The sequence below is a fragment of the Syngnathus leptorhynchus genome, chromosome 12, assembly GCF_054491065.1.
Source record: "Syngnathus leptorhynchus isolate UIUO chromosome 12, UIUO_Slep, whole genome shotgun sequence".
Taxonomy (NCBI): Eukaryota; Metazoa; Chordata; class Actinopteri; order Syngnathiformes; family Syngnathidae; genus Syngnathus; species Syngnathus leptorhynchus.
In genome coordinates this window covers 10,740,809-10,758,263 of record NC_141206.1, presented here as the reverse complement: position 1 = coordinate 10,758,263, position 17,455 = coordinate 10,740,809, and the positions used below count along the sequence as shown (strand labels likewise).

Genomic DNA, 17,455 nt, shown 5'->3' with positions numbered 1-17,455 from the left:
GGGAACGTCGGAGATTGTGAAACTACGACGAGAGTCATCAGAGCAAGAGAGATTTTAAATTTAATAAAGCAAATTTACGATGGCACTGTGTATTTTAAACTACAACATGCAATTTATATTGGTGCAATTTGTCTTCATTTTATGGCTATTAGATATATTTGTGGAAAACTTAACTTTGTGAGCGTTATTGAATGCGACGTGTAACTGGGTGGATACTGGCAACGAGCTATGGGCCAAAACAAACATTTCTTGGTGGTTTGTGGAAGCTTTAAAAACAAAACAAACAAAAAATATTGGACCTCTTTGAATCACCAGTCACGTGGCCTTTATATATTCTGGTGACAAAGTTTCAGTGGAACTGTCTCTATTAAGAACAATAGCGACCTCGAGTGTCCATATTGGGTATTGCAAGAGAGCAAAAAGATATTTCAGCATGTGAGGTTTCTGCCCGACAATGAAGATAAACTAATCAATGAATTAATGAACACCAAAACTGACTGCTACTAGCTGAGATTGCAGTTTTCTTAGATGAGCAGTAACTTAAAATAGCCACACACAAATTGAAAGTTTTTATTGAACAAACGGAACGCCAAGTAAAGAGCAGAGACCAATAACATTTGCAGCGTGAGATACTTTGACTTCATAATATTAATATATATAGGCTACTGTATTCCCCCCAAAAAGCTGGTTGTATTCACACAGGAAAACGGAAAACCTTATTCACCTTTTGCCCGGTTGTCATCTGCAAAATGTCAGGCTTTCATGTCTACAACGCAACTAAAAAAACAAAGTAACAAGGAACCACTTCACATATTTGGCATTTTGTCCTTCCTTCAAAACACAAGTAATAGAATAGCACCTGATACAGTACATGATGGATTATCATAGAGAAACAATGAAATGTATTCTGCAATAAATTTGTTCGCTGGAGCCTCAAAATGTACACATAAGAAAAAAATATATAACTCCAAGACCAGTTGGGCCAACTGATATTATCTATCTATATATATATCTATATATATATATATATATATATATATATATATATATAGATATATATATAGATATATATATATAAAATCATAGAAAGATATTCTGCGAGGAGAGTGGACAAGAGATATTCGCTGCTCCACCAATTAAATAATATTAAATTAGCAAGGACGGGGATCCATACAATGACATACACATCTGCTGCATGGGGAGTTTCTTTTTTTTTTTTTGACAAAGGAATTAAAAATACTTGCTAGATACTGCGTAGAGTTGTATTGCTAAGAGCATTTCACAGCCAACAGAGTGAGCGTTTGAAAACTATAATTATGGAATCTAGGGCGATGCACTCTCTCTCTCTCTACATATAGATTTTTATTTTGTTTTAAATTAATCCAAGCGAGCCTGCACTATGAACAGAATATGCAAGCAGAGTGGTGTAATTACAGCATAATTATTAGCACCTTTCATTTATTTACTATGGAAGAAAAACAAATGTGTGGACACAAGGATCCCAAACTGACCCCAAAACTAAAAACAAAACAAGCAAACTAAACGTTCATATATTTTTTTTGTCATATTTTATACATATAGTTTCCCCTCAATGACTAAAGCTGCAGATATTCACATCAGTGGCATCTATAACAAGTCTTTTCTCACACCACTGACTTTTACAATATCTCCCTTTTTGGAGTGCACACTAATAATAAATATAAATGGGATTGTGAACTGTGACTGCCCCCACCCCCCAAAAAATAGATGAATAATATTGGAAGGAAGGAGATGAGCACCAAAATAAAATAATAAAACCCACTGCCCACCCCCTCATTTCAGTTTAACCTGCAACATTATCTTCTCCTTTTCTATTGCACTTGAAAATGAGATAAACATGTATCAAAGAAAATCATAAGAATACATATATGTACATTATTCGATCATATTTTTCTCTCGGATATCGGAATGGATTCGTCTTGTTGTTGCCCAAACTCAAATCAAGTAATATACGCAATGTATACAAAAATAAGTTATGATTCCAATCCGGTCCGCTTAATTGGCCCTCCGGGCGTCCTCCGCTTGGAAATGTTCCAGAGAGCTGGCGCAGGCCTATTTTTCTTTGTTTCACGGAGGAGCTGGAAGAAGCTATTGAGAGGATAATAGTGCAAGAACTCCCCCGGCCGGCCGGCTCCATCCCGCCTGCTCTCCTTCAATGAAAAGTTGGCGGGGGGGAAGGCTGGACTGGGCTGGGTGGCACCGAATGACGCTTCCCGCCTCACGTGAAGCAGACGGGTCCGATCTCCAGGTGGTAATGCGATCCTGGGCCGGTCTCGGGTAGACGGATCACGTCGGTCACGGGGAGCAGGGAGGGGTCCGGCGAGCGGAAGACAAAATGGGCCTGGTGCCAGCGCCCGTCTTTCATCTGTCAGCACACGCATTGGCTTTGTTAAAATAACATGTTTAGCGCTGACCCAATGTATTCATTTCCACGTACCCAGCAAGAGTCTTCCACCGCATCGGGCTCCAGCTCTCCTTCGGCTTCAAAGATCTCGCCGGTCCACGCCTTGAAGCGTACCGAGGAGTGTCGGGAAGGCGGCGAATTCTGCGCGGTGGTCCAGACGGAGACGTTCAGGCAGTGGATGGTGACGTGCTGGACCGCCTCGGCGCTCAGCAGGTGGAGGAAGTTCATCTGGACGCGGCCGACGTTGACCGCCGGCTGCAAAGAAACAAACGTGTTTACGATAGCGCCGTGTCAACACTCGAGTTATTCTGTTTTGGATACCTTGGACACGGTTATTGGTTTCAGACAGGTCTGTCCGCCGCCCGTAAAGTTGCAGGAAACTTCGATTGTGTCGGACGTGCAGCCGAGGTTAGGGTCGATCCAATAAGTGCCTGAAATCATGACGCAGCTTCGGGTTAGCGGTAGCACAGGGCTAGAACGGTTGGCAAAATGAGCTAAGCTAATTTTGTTCGCCTGTTATGGCATTTTCATATGGTTTGGCTGAACACTTTGATCGTTTGAATGAACAGTTTCCATACCATCATTTAGCTTTTGTTCACAGCTGTGCAGGTCCCTGCAGATGCGGGCAGGATTGTCCCTGGTGCCCAGTGGATTCTTCAGGCTCTGAATCAGGTTTGTGAGGTAGTGGAGGGTCTTGAAGATCTCTGCACCCTGGTCCAGCATGGGCAGGTCCATCACTAGCTTATTCTAATGACAAAGATACAGCAAGCCCTCATGCCGGATAGGCCGAAATGGATGTGAGCAGTATCGTCGTGGACGTTAGTCACGAACCTCATTCCTGAGCTGGCTGTGTGAATCCATATACAAAAGACCATCCTCTTTCTGATGGGGGGGGGGGAATAAAAGTTGTTATGAGTTCTTATCTGTGAACATGATATCACTATCAGGCAAAATAATCTTACAAATGATGGAGGGACACGCATAGGACCCTAGGATGAAGCAAAAGGACACAAAGAATGAGCACAAAAAGGATTCAGGTGAATTCAAGTGGAAAAAAAAAAAATCAATCTTACCGGTGGGCCACGGCGTCCGCGAGGTCCGGGAGCTCCCTGAGTGGGACAAAAACATACATGCGAGGTGAGCCTTCATCATTCAAATCACTACCAAGAAGATAAAAAGCACGCAGAACATACCTGAGGTCCTTGGACTCCCTGGTGGCAGAGGACAGGATACACACAAAAAAGTTAAACAATGTTTTATAACACACTGGTTTTTGTTTTGTTTTGTTCCATCCAAATAATAATTACCATGGCGCCTCGGTTGCCTTTTTCTCCTCTGGGGCCCTGAAAACAATCATCACAGCCATCAACATTTTCCATATAAATTGTCTTATGTTTAGGAAAAAAACAGGAGTGGTTCGCTTAAGAATTGTCATTAGGTTCTCTCAGGATGCAAGTGTGGTACATACTGCGCTTCCACTGGGGCCAATAATTCCCACGGGGCCCACCATTCCGCCTCGGCCCTGATTGAGAGACAGACGGCGTTAGAGCAAAGGAAAACAAAGACAGCGGCGGATCATCTTCCCACCATGTCGCCTTGTGGCCCCTTTGGCCCTCGTATGCCCTTTGGCCCAAAGTCTCCTGGAGGTCCCTGAAAACAGCCACAAAACATGCACGTTATATGAACAGTTCTGGACTAAAAGTTTTTTTTTTTTTTCCCCTCATACCTTTGGACCAAAAACTCCAAGAATTCCAGGAAAGCCAGATTCACCGACATCACCCTGAAGGATGAGTCAGCATTATTGTTAGCACGGGTTAGCGGTCACTAATGAGTCGTCTCTGAGTGCCACTCACGGGTTGTCCTTTGGCTCCGGCATCTCCCCGTGTCCCCGGAAGTCCCATTCCACCCCGAAAGCCTCTTTTCCCAGGAGGTCCGCTCGGTCCGCGAAGACCTCGCTCCCCCTGGAGTAATCAAATCCTCAAGTTGTGGAGGCGGTGTCTAGTTTGAAGGCAAAGCGGATCTTACTTTTGGTCCAAAGGTCCCTTGATCTCCCGGCAGTCCCGTCACCCCGGTTTTGCCACGAGAGCCGGCTTTCCCCGGGAGGCCGGTCTCGCCGTCGCTTCCATGCTCCCCCTGCACACGATTCCGATGATTGGACGATCTCTCATCTTGAAAAAGCAAAATCCGGTTCTTACCGGCGGGCCTTTGCTTCCGTCCTTTCCTGGCGTTCCGTCCATCCCGGGCGCTCCTTCCTGTCCCTCTCTGCCCACCACGCCTCTGGGCCCGATCGGACCGGCTAGCCCCTGCAGAAGACGAGATGTTGCTTTTACTGCTTTTGACACTTTTGAGGTCGGTGTGCATTTGACTCACCTCCGTTCCTCGGGCTCCTTTGGCTCCCGCCTGACCCCTTTTGCCTTTTTGACCCTTAATAGCAGAAAGAGTTTTGATGAGTTTTGGGATAATGAGAAAAATGTTCGAATCATTCAAGCATGACTCTCGTCTTACTTGATCTCCTTTGGCCCCTTTGGGTCCTTGAGTGCCTCGCGGTCCAGGATGTCCCTGCATGTAATGGTTGACTTGTTAAGTTCAGGAGTCACAAAGAGTCAAACGTGTGGCGCCGCACTCACAGAAAGTCCGGGAGCGCCGGCTCGGCCTCGTTCTCCGTCCACGCCGACTTGACCCTGTGGAAAGAATGCCCGCCTGTTGGAGGTTGACAGTGAAGACGACGCCCCACCACCCTGGACTTGAAGGAGTCGTCTTACTTTGTAGCCCGGGTCGCCCGATTCACCCCTCTCTCCCCTGTCGCCCGGAGGACCCTGCGAGAACGATGCGGGTTGGTCAGTAAAAAAAGGCGTCCAATTTGCCGTTGGCGTCAAACGCGACTTACGATATCACCCTGAGGACCGGGAGGACCCTCGATTTTGCCGTCATCCCCCTGCTCGCCCTGGTTGCGCGCAAAACGGACAGACAAAATGCTCAGCGACACGACACCGCGTAGCAGACGGAAGATGAACAATAACTTGAGCTGTACCTTTTCACCTTTTGGTCCCGGACGACCCATCGGGCCAGACCGTCCCTGATGGCCCTGCAATGACAAACAGATAGTTCTGAGAAGCGAATGGAAGTGCCCAAGTCCAATTTAATGTGGCTAATCATTTGGAGACAAAAAAAAGTATATTTTCACGGAGCGCACCTCATAACCCGAAAGGCCCGTTTCCCCTTGTTGACCCATTCGGCCTGGAGCTCCCTAAAAAAAAATGTCCAGAGTAAGATATCTGATTTATTTTTGCAGTGACGCAATGTGACACGAGACGTGGACGTTACCACGTGCCCGATGGTCCCTCTGGAGCCTTTGGGCCCGACGCTGCCCTGCGGTCCCATCTTGCCCGCTGTCCCCGTCTCCCCGAGGTGACCTTGGTGACCTTTGGCGCCCTAAAATACAGTGCAGCAATGGTTTTTGTGTGTTTTGCAATGTGAATAACTTTCGTTTTTCAGCTCTCTTTGCCATCAAATTGGAGATTTTTTCTAAATGTGGCAAGATGACGACTAACCTTTGGCCCAAGTTTGCCTCTTTCTCCAATTTTGCCACATTTACCCTCTTGGCCCTGAAAAAGAAGAGTCAAAGCATGAGGTGGATTTTAAAGACGTTGGGTGAATTTGAAGCGCTCTTACTCTGACACCGGGGATTCCAGGACTGCCGGGCGGGCCTTCCTTTCCCTTTAAACCCGTTTCGCCCTTTTCACCGTTGTCGCCCTCCTGGCCCATGTCGCCTTTTTCACCCTAGCATGAATGCACACACCAATCTCATCATCTGCACCAAAATATAAATGCGATTGAGCTTTTCTGCCGCAGTCACCTTAGTTCCATCGGGACCAGCGGGACCAGCCTCCCCCTCCAAACCCGACTCGCCCTATTCACACATGACACATGAAGACACGTTAAAGCGGCGCTTCTCAAAGTGGCGGGCCGCAAAATCGTTTGCAGCCAATGATTATGTCTGAGTGAAATTCTGAAGAAATAATGGAAGTATGTTGGGATGGTTTTGAGAAATGTGGAAGGAGGAGCTACATTTTTCAAAGCTCTTTAAATGCGAGTTGGTGCCGACAAACATACCCGAGGGCCCGTGAGGCCCTGCTCGCCTATGTTCCCATCCGCACCGATGGCACCCTGTCAAGCACACATAAATATTTTTAGGGGGTAAAATTCAGACAATGAAAGCAAAACATATCTGCCCAATGTTACCTTATCACCGGGTTCGCCCGGCACTCCTGGTTCGCCCAAGCTACCCGGAGGTCCCTGATGGCCGGACATGGAATAAAGATTGTTACACACTGTGGTGGAAAGTTGCTTATTTTTCGGACAAGGTTTGGCTTTGTCACTTTGTATAAACTAAGCTTGTTACTACAAATATCAAAGCGCTGAAGTGAACATTTACGTGACTTTTATAGAACTCGACTGGATCAAACGTCGTAGAGCGTGACCGCTCTCACCTTTTGACCGATTTCACCCAACAGTCCCAAAGTTCCCGGCGGCCCAGGTGGTCCCTGTGGATGAGAAGGACAAAAAAAAAAAAAAACAATTTAATTTTGGAAAGGCAATTACTCTTTTTTGCTAGTCTGCAGGGAGCCTTGACTGTAGTAATGTTTTTGTTTTTTCGCCAATAAAATCCTTCTCAGCTGTAAAGTAAGTTCTGAACTAAAAGCGCACAACAGAAGGTGAAGGAGGCAGTTTGCTGCCAAGGAAAATCCAATAAAGTCAGTAAATATGGTCCTAAAAAGGAGAGGAAACGCACAATGACTTACGAGCGCCTTTAACACGACATTTTGGAGGGTGAAATCAAAGTGCAACAATAAGTGGTTGAAGATGGCGATGCACCGCCTACCTGCTCGCCTGCGATTCCCTTGTCACCCGGTGACCCCGACGGGCCTTGGATACCCTGGGGACAGAAGGGCAAAAATGATTTCCAGGTTTCCGACATTTGACGAGTCTCACAAGCGCCAGGGATGGAATTGTGGAAACTCACAGGAAAACCTTTAGGCCCGCTTTCCCCCGACTCCCCGATTTTACCCTGGAGGAAGTCAACAAAAAGTCAAACATAATTTTCCAACGAGGTGAGTTGAAAGTTTTTTTTTTTGTTCTGTAATAGGCAGAAATGAATCTGCACATGTATTCCAAATCACTTTTCATTCCCCCGAGGAACATCATTCAGGCAGCAATTAAAAATGGGGTGCCGTCTCACCTGGGGGCCGGGGAAGCCAATCTTTCCGGGAGGACCGTCCGGACCCTGCGGCGGCGGTGAAAGAAAACATAATTTACGACTACCCCTCCTCCTTAGCCTTGGAGCCGTCTAACTAAGATCTGCTTTTACCTTCTTGCCCTCTGACCCCCTCTCTCCCGTTGGACCGTCGGGCCCCGCTGCGCCCTGAAAACACAGCACGCGCGTCTGTCACTGCACCAGTAGATGTCGCTGTAACGTAGTCGGAGGTGTCCGTTTTTTGGCCCTGGGTGGTTATCAACAGCTCCATGCTCTTTAGCAAAAAGGATTTGTGCTTCTGTCAGACTGGAAAGGGTTTTGCAGATGACAAACGATCGTCTCGGGTCTCACTCTGTGGTTCGAATTCCCACATGACTGCAAAACGCGGGTCGACTACAGTAGCTTGTACGTGTGCGCCGCTGGGCGCGTGCCGAGCGGCGCGCACGAGGGGAATCCATCACTCATCGCCATTTACATCGTGTAGTCGTCGTTTTTGGCATGTGACGCGCTCGTGAGAATTGCGAGCCTGACTGTAGACGAAAAGGGGCGAGTGCAGCCGTTTTTTTTTTCTTTTTCTTTTCAATAAAAAGCTGACAGCGTACCCGCAAGCCTTTGGTTCCTCTGCTACCTGCGGGCCCTGCCGCCCCAGGGGGTCCCTGAAAGACAAAAGAAAAAAGCAGAATAAGCGGAAGAAAGGCAAAACAAAGGTTGACACCGACAGCACAGAGACCCCCCCTGCATGTTGACCCCGAGGGACAAAGGGGAGGCGGGGGAGTAGCGAGGTTTGTCGTTAGATGTGTCACTCATGGCAATTAAACGGCCGCCCCCCCGCTGAGTGTTTATATTTGCTTTGGTGGCTCTGCGACCTCCCGTCGCGGCCGACGCTCGCCCGCTGCGACTCGGCCCGAGCCAAGGCCACGTTGATGACGGCTTGGGGGTGGTAGGGGGCTTCTAATTGCTTGTAGGTGTTTGTATTTGGAGTGACAGGAGGGTCACGGGGGTTCAGCGGGAGGTCGTCCGGTCACGTTTGGCTGCGCAGCGTCACGAAAGAAATGGAAAAGGCAATTTCCTGCGAAGCTTTACTGCTATTAGCAGGTCTTTGGTTCTGATCCACTTGTGACTGGAGATCAAACTGAGATGGAACCACACCATGGAAAGCTGTTTATTGATTTTCTTTCACTTTTTTTCTCTATTTAGGAGTGGCGTTTATGTTCAAACTGCATTTAATGTCACAATTGGCTTGATATATTTGAGCATCAATACAATGATCAAACGTGTGACGCCTTACTGGTCTTCCTGGTGGTCCTGAAGGCCCGGTCTCCCCCGGTGTCCCTGTGTGACCCTGCACACAAATTGACAAAGCCTGTTAGCTCGCAAGCTAGCTGTTGAAATTCCCTTCTCCACGGTCGGCCGTCATCCCGCTTCCTGCTGACGTGAATAGAAGCCATGAGGCAAAGTCATTGGAAGTGATCAGTCACGCTTGTTTGGGTTTTCCAACAAGCGGATCTGAGACGCCACGCTCCAATGTCTTCCCACTTCCTCATCAAAAACATCAAGGTCGCTCTCCTATTCCCATGGGAATAGCCCTGGCGTTTTAAGTGAGGGTCCCCTTTGGGCAGTATGTCCCCCTACAAAATGGTGACTTACATCTGAGCCTTTCTCTCCAGGTGGTCCGGGAAGACCCATCGTGCCTCGGTCGCCCTAAGAACACAAAAGCACGGCGTTCAGGTCTAGATGGGGAAAGCCGCCTTTGTGAAGAGCGGCGTTCTAGCAATCCACATGGAAACTTACCTTCTCTCCTGCCATTCCCACCTCGCCCACGGGTCCGATGAAACCCACCAAGCCCTGAAATCCACACATGAAAAGAGTCAGAATAGGTCATTGATATCAATCAATGTTCATTTCATGAGCCCGTCTATGGCGTTTTTGCATTGTTTGTTAGCATTAGGCTAAACGGACATGTGTGTGTTTTAAATACACAACATTTCATTGTTTTTGCTGAATGTTTAGTTTCGAGTTAAGCGAACGGCCAATCGGGTTAAAGATGAACGAGGTGTCGTCAGGCAGTTTCCTACTCTTTCTCCCATGGAGCCAACTTTTCCCATGATGCCAGTTTCTCCCTGCACAAAAAGCAAAACTCTCTGTTAAATACGTGCAAAGACTCGTTGAAAACTTTTGGCAAAAGTTCACACCTTGACTCCTTCAGGCCCGACCTTCCCGGGGAATCCTTTTCTGCCCAGTCGACCCTAAACGGGACACAACATTAAGCGTCTCGGCACATTCCGGCTAGGCATAAACACAAAAGCTGAATCACCGGCGGGCACCGACAGCTTGCGGTGAGTCGGCAGATGTTGCCGTCCGACCAGGTGACGCGCTCCCGTCTCGCTCTTTTGTTTTTTTTGCCGACTGTTATGTTCTTGACAATCATTCCTAAACTTAAGAGGGGAACTAAGTGCTTTTTTATCAGCCGTAACTCCTCTGAATGAAATGACTCAGGGAGGGGGGTTGGATTCCGGCGCGGTTAGCCGCTCTCATGTCATGACACATTTAATTCACCCCCTCCCAGCACATAGTCAATAAAAAAAAAAAAAGACTTGGTGTCATAAATTACTCGTTGTGGGCCGTTTATTTGATAATAGGACACACTTTGTCCTCGTTAGTAAGACGATTCAATGAACTGATAGAATGACTGTCTTAGTGATTAGGAAGATTTATTCTATGTTCAGTATTTGTAGATGGATGCTGGGCCGCATATGAAGGATATCGAATAAATGCCCAAAGGGTCTCGTCTCGAGGTGGAGAAGTGGGACTTGTGCCACCTGGACAGAGATCACTCGATTGGACCGCCGCTTCCGCCCTCACAAAGGAGGCCGGGATGCAGCCTGAGTGAAAAACTCAGGATGTCAAAAGGAGCAAAAAAAACAAAACGAACCCATCTGGGATCATCAAAGCAGCGGACTCGGGGGAAAATGCAAGCGAGGCATTTTTTTAACAGCACTCGGCAGTCTTCTTTCGCTTATCCACCAACATCCCTTCACTTTATTATGCTGGCTATAAATGTCCACAGTCAACAAAGTAGTGAAAGTTATCACCCCCTTGTGTCCAGAACAGGGGATCGGAAGCTTTTGAAATTGACTTTAGAGTATATAAGAGAGGATGACGGTATGTTTTTGCAACTGGTTGGACAATATATGATGATGTGATGTCATAAAACCAAAGAGCGAGGCGATTCACTCTTGAATTATCTGACCGATGGCCCAAAACGACCATTAGGCCAGAAATACCGGAACCGATTCCAAAAGAACAGGACAATATTACAAAACGTTGACCAAAGTAAAAATACAAAGAGTGACAACTCACCTCGAGTCCCGTCGGTCCCGGAGGTCCGATCGGGCCCTCGTCTCCCTGGAAAAAGATCATTTTTGTCGTTGGCTGCGAATCGCTTTTGAAAAGCGTCGTTGCTAACGAGGCTTACCTCCAAGCCAGGTAAGCCCTGCGGGCCCGGTAAGCCCCTGGTGCCCAGTTTTCCCTTTGTGCGGAAAGAAACAAGCGTGTTGACATAAAATCATTCGATATTCATGATGGTCTTTCTCACCTTTGGTCCTTCAAGGCCATTCTCTCCCGGTGGTCCCATGTCGCCGGGGAAACCCTATCGAGGCCAATTCAGCCGGATCAGAACTCTGCTTTGGTAACGGTCACAACTAGACAAACGACAAAGACGCACCTCGAGGCCTAACGGTCCTGCTGCGCCGTCGGGACCTTTGTCGCCCAGACTGCCCTGGAAAAAGACAGAAAGCAACTTCAAAACTCTCCCTCGAAGATGTCGGACTGGCCGATCGGGTTGTGAATACAGAGTGGGATAGTAATCCAAACCTGTGGTCCTGGTTTCCCACGGGGGCCAGGTGGTCCTGGAGCGCCCTGGTTGCCCTGTTGAGAAAAAAAAACACAAAGAGCAGCCGCTCAAAACAATGAAATACGACGCAGGGTTTTTTGCTTGGCCACTAGACGGCGTGGCGAAAGGATTCTCACGATTAGCGCTTGACAATAAAGCACAAATGAGCAAGATGGAAGACTCGCCTTGTCTCCTTTGAAGCCTATCTCGCCTTGCTCGCCGGGAAGCCCGATGTCACCCTGACGAGACGGAGAGAAGCGAGATGACATTCAGAACCAAAGTGACATTTTGTGCTTCTGACTGCTTTTCTAGCAAAACAGTCACATGGCGTCTATGGCCTTTCTGCGTCATCGATTCGTCTGCCATTCGAACCTTAATCTCATAAGTGGCTTCTTTCAGTCACGTACTAAGACACAGCTTTAACCAAATGACATGCCCGTGGCACCAAAGATGTTTTGGTTACTGTTTGTTTGGAGCAAGGGGTGTCAAAGTCATTTTGGTGGCGGGCCACACGCCACTTATGGTTTCTCGTTATGACTAAAAAGCGTATAATTGTATCATCACCTCATCATATTATTATACGTACATAAGTGTCCATGCATTTAATTATTACAAAAACGTTGTATTTTTAAAAACAAATTGAACGTGAAATTACAAATCGTGGAAAATAGCGGTGAGGATTGTACAATTTACGTTAAGATGGGATTTGGGTCATAGGGGGGCGGATGTGGCACTTTTGAGTAAAGTCTAGTTTATCCATTCTTTCAAGTGATGTTTTTTTTTGTCATGGGTTGACTGTCGCTAGTTCAGTGTAGTACCACGTCGTGCCACAAAAGGCAGTGATTTGACTTGAAGGCCATCGGCATGTAACTGAAGCGTGAAAGCAAGCTCGAAATGTCTACACGGTCGGTGACGCAAAGACGTACACATCCATCACATGCAATAACAGGAATATTCAGATCACCTTATCACCTTTCAGTCCTTGTTCTCCTGGATTTCCAGGCACCCCCTGGAAGAAACACTCAGTTGAGAATCTTTGTTTTGTCTATAATTTTTCTTTTTTCTTTTTTAAGTAAAGACTGTCTTGACTTTTTGTACCTTCAGTCCGTTGGGACCAGGAAGGCCCATCTCGCCAACAGGCCCCATGTCGCCCTGTCAAATAGACGTGACAAACATGAGTCAAGAGAGCAGCACAAATACAACCAAACAGTCATGTCGTATTTAGATAGGCTCTTGAGAAATCTTTGTTGATTTTTTTGGGATTGTTTTGCATATATTGAAATGTGCAACTCTTGTCTGGTCACACGAATGCTGCCGCTGTGGACAAAAAGTGCTGCAAAGAGAGCTATAATCACGCTCCTCCAATTACAGGCCTGCCGCCACGGCCGGGGGCCCAGAATAAACCGGGAGGAGCGATTGGTCGCGGGTGAGGACGGGACGCGACACACACACACACTATAATGTGGCCATTGATGTGTGTGTTTAGCTTAAAAAAGTTTTCAACCTGCTAAAACATGTTTGATTGACTATTAATTCAAAGTATGTTCACGTATAATTACAAGTGTGTGCGCTTGGACTATTTTCGGCACCTTTATAGCCGTAAAGCTACAGAAGTAAACAGTTATTTTCGACGCACGTGAGAATTTTCTGTTTCATTTAAATCAAGTATTTTGGGGATAGACGCACAAAAAGGACGACTCACAATTAGACCAAGAACTCCATTTGGACCCGGAGCTCCCATCGGGCCCTGAAACACACAGAAAGAGCAAGTGAGGTGAAGAGTGAAGAACTTTTCTGGGGTTTCTGCCTCATGTTTTTTTTTTTTTTAAACAAACATGCTCAGAATAGTGGCTCAGTGTTCAGGGCGGCTTATGAGAGGTGCCTGTGTGAGTGTGTGTGTGTGTGTGGGTGGAGCTAGAAAACTGAACTGCTTAAAATGGCGCTTCCTCTAAACTCTGCAGGTTATCTTTTGCCATTAAAATGGAGATTTAGATTCAAAAGTGTGTTTATAAAAGTTTTACCATAATAATTCTAAGAAATTGAGTTGCTTTTTAATGAGCCTGTGTAACTGTGGTTTCGTATATTAGCATTGTTAGCATGGCACTAACAACAACAACAAGCATGAAGAGGCGAATGTAAAGTGCTGTATGACAGACAATAACATTTCCAAAAATTAAGAGATACGACTTGTTCAGTAGGCGTGTGACCTACTGGTTCTCCGTCGGCTCCTGGTGGTCCTCGTTCTCCAAAGTCGCCTGGAAAGCCCTAAAGCACACACACAGATGATGGATGCACACAAACAGCGCCGATCCAGCAAAACCATTTGAAGCACCAAACTTGAATAACATTTTAAAGACGTGAATTGTTGGCTGACGGGCATGCCATTGACTTTGGAGGACGATAACGGTTCCCAGTTTGTGCTTTTTGTTGGTATAATAAAAAATATTTAGATTAGCTCCAAAATTGTTAAGAAGAGCCTCGTGTGGCTCAAGTAGGTATGACAGCACGTGAAAAGACAATTTGCAGTCTGCATTTGGCCAGATGGGAAACCGCCACATCCAACAAAGCCACACCGACAGTTGTCATTCACGGAGAGTCGGCCTTCTGCTCACACGGTCATCCGCAACATTCACTTTGTACCTTCTCCAAAGTAAATCTCCCATATGTCGAGCATTGAATGAATATTAAAGTAGGACGACGACGCTGCTACGTGATCATGAGCGTTGTCAAGTGGAGTTGAGAGCCCCATTTAAGTTGATTATACTTTTCGGGGCAGCCGCCGTTTGGCGTTAAATGCAGGCTAATCTCGGTCACGCTCCATGTAATGAGAAACCGCGCAGGCCGGAGAGCACAATGCCTGAACGTCCGAAGAGATTCATTATGGCCGAGCGAGGCTATTCTGAGCCTCGCGCATTGTTAGAAAATTACCGCTAATTACCGCCAATAATTGCAGAAAGTGGCAGGTCTCTGTAACAAAGGATGGCGGGTTAAAAGTTTTTTTTTCCCAACTAAATAAATCATCTAGCCATCTATTTATCTAAATCCCCAGGGTATGTTGAATTAAAGGGAAGAGCTTCATTTAGTCAAGCCATAACCTTGTTGAATAGAAAAAAAGTGCTTTGGCGCCATCTTGTGTCATCTAAAGGCAATTATTAGCGATTGTGGCCGTTCACTGTACACGAATGGAAAAAATGTTACGCCGCCGTCTCGTACGCTTTCTGTCTATCGGTGAGCGTTCCAGCAACGTATCGATGCCGAGTCAGCATTCATCGCCGTTGAAGGATGCGTGAAGCCGAGCCGCCAAAAAGATGACTCACGTCGCTGTCACCAGTGTTGTCAAAGACGAATGCGAGGCGGAAAAAAAAAAAAAAAAAGAAACCTTTCCAAGTACAGCACTTGAAAGGATGACTTGAAGACGGTCCAGTCGGGATTAAGTGGATCTCTGCTTTTACGTGCAGTCAGCAGACGAGCCCGTCAAAAGTGGGTCAGAGATTGATTGGGATGTTGCGACACCGCACGCACGATGTTTTGGAAACATGTTTTCGGAACGTACCGCTGAAATTCGCTCCGCTGCAGCGGCCGGGGTTGTCAGATATTGTTAAACAATGACGTAACACGCAGAATTTGTAGCTTTGGACGCAAAAAGCTCTCAACAAAAGAGACAAGATTGGAAGTGAATGTTGCTCGACACGTGCAGAGCGGCCCAAACACATTTGCATCGTCTGTAAAGTATGTGGAGACAAAACTTTACCGGCCTACCCATCTTGCCCCTCTTGCCTGGTTCGCCTGGAATGCCCTGAAAGAAAAAGGAGAGAAGACACAAAAGATGGCGGGTGAAAGAAAAGCAGACACAAATTGCGTAATGGCGCGTTGAAGCGACGGCAAAGCACTCACTCTTTCTCCGTCCGGGCCGGGGAGACCGAAAAGCCCGGGGATTCCAATGAAACCCTGCAGGAGACGACAGAAAAGAAAGACAGGGAGAGGGAGCCGTAAATGCACCGGGAGCTTTTGATCCGAGCGCCTCCGGAGGCCCGAAAGTGTGTGTTCTCGGTGAAGAACCAAGCCATGAGGCAAGTGTATATGCCCATGGACTGCATGGTGCTGGCTTCCACGATGTAGTCCAAGGGCACATACCCTCACGCCAGGGATCTCTGAAGATGATGCGCCACTGTGCGAGGAGGAGGAGGGGAAACAAAACAGCACAACACAAACAAAGACGACAAGCGGGCACAAGGTCCAACATTTGGAAACCACTTTTATGTACACGAGCTTTTTGCTTTTTGCAATAGCGTGACGTTGCACTCCTGCTCATCATCCAGTCAGCAGAATGCGCCGGCGACCGACGCCAAGTGGAAAGGTGACGAAAAAAAAAGGAGAGCGAGAGGACTCGAATGCCTCCTTAAGACAGCAGGGCCTCAAACAGGAAATTCCAGCCAGCGGGGGCAAGAGGAGGAGGGGGGGGGGGGTGCCGAGAGAATCGGATAAAGACGCTTTATTGGAACATTAGCGTCGCTAGTCTGGTTGGGTTGAGGTACGCTATTTACAGTGCGCCTTTTCCAAAAATAGCCACGCCGTGTTGACACGACTATTAATAGCGCTGCGCTGGGCCCGCCGGTGTGCTTTTGTGTGCACACAGATGCATGACGTAATCCCTCCGAGGGATTTGGCACCCGTGTGCGCACGCTGGATACGCAACCAATAGTTGGCAACCTCTAATGAGCCTTTTTTTTTTTTTTGAAACTCTCATTCACAGTCCTCTCCTCTTAAGTGTCAGGCTGTCGTGTTTTAAATGGATCGCACTTACCCGCGCGCCTTTGGGCCCCACCGGTCCTACTGGCCCAGGTAAACCCTGAAATTAAGAAAAGGTCGTTGTCGTTTTTCAGTCATTGGGCACTTGTTGTTTGCTCGTTCCAAACATGATGTGAAGGAATAAAGCAGCTCGTGTTGTTTATTCTTACGTACGCTGCTATGTACACACAAGCGCGCGCGCGCACAGAGGACACAAGTTAATTGCACTTGGCTTGGACTACAACTGTACCAGTCACAGCAGAGGATTTACTGCACCTGCCTGCCAGGATAACCTTTGGCACCTGGGCTTCCGACTGGACCTTGCTCACCCTGCGGGAGACGGCCAAAGAGAGAGAAGAGGGGATGAGAAGGAGGTCAACTCAAAAACAGGACATTGACACTAGATAGTATCCAGGCGCAGGCACAATGTCCTTCATTGACTGTTTAAACGGAACAAATTTGAAATGCTAAATGGCAACAAACATGCCCCAAAACCGCTTGATCCTAAAATGCGACCCCCTATTTGAGTTGTAGCAGTTTTTAGACACATTTCCAGACTCTTGCGGCCTTGGAAAAAAGGATGTGGGCTCCTTAGGATACTACTTGCAAAGGGCCAGCGTGATTATGTATATATAACTTCCTTTGACGCGCGGACTGTAAACAACTTGAGATTCGTGAACCAAATTCTGAACTCAACTCACCTTTTTCAAGGGATAAAGTGATGAAAAGTGGAATGTAGAGGATTGCTATTTTGGGAAACAAACCCATCTGAATTATTACCTGCTGTAAAAAGGGGCTACATCTGTTTCAGCTTGACTAAATATTGTTTGGTAGGGTGGGGGGGACGAGACTGTAAGCATGGCTCATTGTGCGTTGGGGTCGAGTCATGCACAACAGCTTGCCACCGCTCGAGATCATCGTTCAGGTTCAACGGTGACTCAGAGTTCTGCCGGCGGTGGGAAAGCGGGGGGCGTTTGAAGATGGGACGCGACGATGACAAGTTTGGGAACTCCCTCAGCCTCTGACAAGCTCGTACGTGACAAAGTTCCGTTGCGCCGCCGCTGACTAAGGCCATTCT

The 17,455-nt window shown here is 47.2% G+C and overlaps 1 protein-coding gene across 1 annotated transcript in view; it reads right to left on the bottom strand.

Moving 5' to 3' along the window:
• Positions 1 to 584: 584 nt before the first annotated feature.
• LOC147048455 (uncharacterized) overlaps positions 585 to 17,455 on the bottom strand; it is a 29,514-nt gene continuing 12,643 nt past the window's right edge. The window contains exons 9-61 of the mRNA XM_085925460.1: positions 16,654 to 16,707; positions 16,394 to 16,438; positions 15,484 to 15,537; positions 15,341 to 15,385; positions 13,801 to 13,854; positions 13,292 to 13,336; positions 12,688 to 12,741; positions 12,554 to 12,598; positions 11,775 to 11,828; positions 11,571 to 11,624; positions 11,422 to 11,475; positions 11,293 to 11,346; positions 11,173 to 11,226; positions 11,058 to 11,102; positions 9,890 to 9,943; positions 9,773 to 9,817; positions 9,489 to 9,542; positions 9,345 to 9,398; positions 8,986 to 9,039; positions 8,300 to 8,353; positions 7,812 to 7,865; positions 7,683 to 7,727; positions 7,467 to 7,511; positions 7,326 to 7,379; positions 6,934 to 6,987; positions 6,686 to 6,739; positions 6,557 to 6,610; positions 6,300 to 6,353; positions 6,116 to 6,223; positions 5,995 to 6,048; positions 5,768 to 5,875; positions 5,637 to 5,690; positions 5,475 to 5,528; positions 5,331 to 5,387; positions 5,206 to 5,259; positions 5,071 to 5,124; positions 4,949 to 5,002; positions 4,814 to 4,867; positions 4,639 to 4,746; positions 4,469 to 4,576; positions 4,297 to 4,404; positions 4,170 to 4,223; positions 4,031 to 4,093; positions 3,912 to 3,965; positions 3,751 to 3,786; positions 3,637 to 3,654; positions 3,517 to 3,552; positions 3,406 to 3,432; positions 3,275 to 3,325; positions 3,022 to 3,190; positions 2,765 to 2,874; positions 2,477 to 2,698; positions 585 to 2,404 (exon numbers count right to left, since the gene is read on the bottom strand). Of these exons, the coding sequence (XP_085781586.1) occupies positions 2,258 to 2,404; positions 2,477 to 2,698; positions 2,765 to 2,874; positions 3,022 to 3,190; positions 3,275 to 3,325; positions 3,406 to 3,432; positions 3,517 to 3,552; positions 3,637 to 3,654; positions 3,751 to 3,786; positions 3,912 to 3,965; positions 4,031 to 4,093; positions 4,170 to 4,223; positions 4,297 to 4,404; positions 4,469 to 4,576; positions 4,639 to 4,746; positions 4,814 to 4,867; positions 4,949 to 5,002; positions 5,071 to 5,124; positions 5,206 to 5,259; positions 5,331 to 5,387; positions 5,475 to 5,528; positions 5,637 to 5,690; positions 5,768 to 5,875; positions 5,995 to 6,048; positions 6,116 to 6,223; positions 6,300 to 6,353; positions 6,557 to 6,610; positions 6,686 to 6,739; positions 6,934 to 6,987; positions 7,326 to 7,379; positions 7,467 to 7,511; positions 7,683 to 7,727; positions 7,812 to 7,865; positions 8,300 to 8,353; positions 8,986 to 9,039; positions 9,345 to 9,398; positions 9,489 to 9,542; positions 9,773 to 9,817; positions 9,890 to 9,943; positions 11,058 to 11,102; positions 11,173 to 11,226; positions 11,293 to 11,346; positions 11,422 to 11,475; positions 11,571 to 11,624; positions 11,775 to 11,828; positions 12,554 to 12,598; positions 12,688 to 12,741; positions 13,292 to 13,336; positions 13,801 to 13,854; positions 15,341 to 15,385; positions 15,484 to 15,537; positions 16,394 to 16,438; positions 16,654 to 16,707 (3,402 nt within the window). The 3' untranslated portion in view covers positions 585 to 2,257. The remainder of the gene's footprint in view (positions 2,405 to 2,476; positions 2,699 to 2,764; positions 2,875 to 3,021; positions 3,191 to 3,274; positions 3,326 to 3,405; positions 3,433 to 3,516; positions 3,553 to 3,636; positions 3,655 to 3,750; positions 3,787 to 3,911; positions 3,966 to 4,030; positions 4,094 to 4,169; positions 4,224 to 4,296; positions 4,405 to 4,468; positions 4,577 to 4,638; positions 4,747 to 4,813; positions 4,868 to 4,948; positions 5,003 to 5,070; positions 5,125 to 5,205; positions 5,260 to 5,330; positions 5,388 to 5,474; positions 5,529 to 5,636; positions 5,691 to 5,767; positions 5,876 to 5,994; positions 6,049 to 6,115; positions 6,224 to 6,299; positions 6,354 to 6,556; positions 6,611 to 6,685; positions 6,740 to 6,933; positions 6,988 to 7,325; positions 7,380 to 7,466; positions 7,512 to 7,682; positions 7,728 to 7,811; positions 7,866 to 8,299; positions 8,354 to 8,985; positions 9,040 to 9,344; positions 9,399 to 9,488; positions 9,543 to 9,772; positions 9,818 to 9,889; positions 9,944 to 11,057; positions 11,103 to 11,172; positions 11,227 to 11,292; positions 11,347 to 11,421; positions 11,476 to 11,570; positions 11,625 to 11,774; positions 11,829 to 12,553; positions 12,599 to 12,687; positions 12,742 to 13,291; positions 13,337 to 13,800; positions 13,855 to 15,340; positions 15,386 to 15,483; positions 15,538 to 16,393; positions 16,439 to 16,653; positions 16,708 to 17,455) is intronic.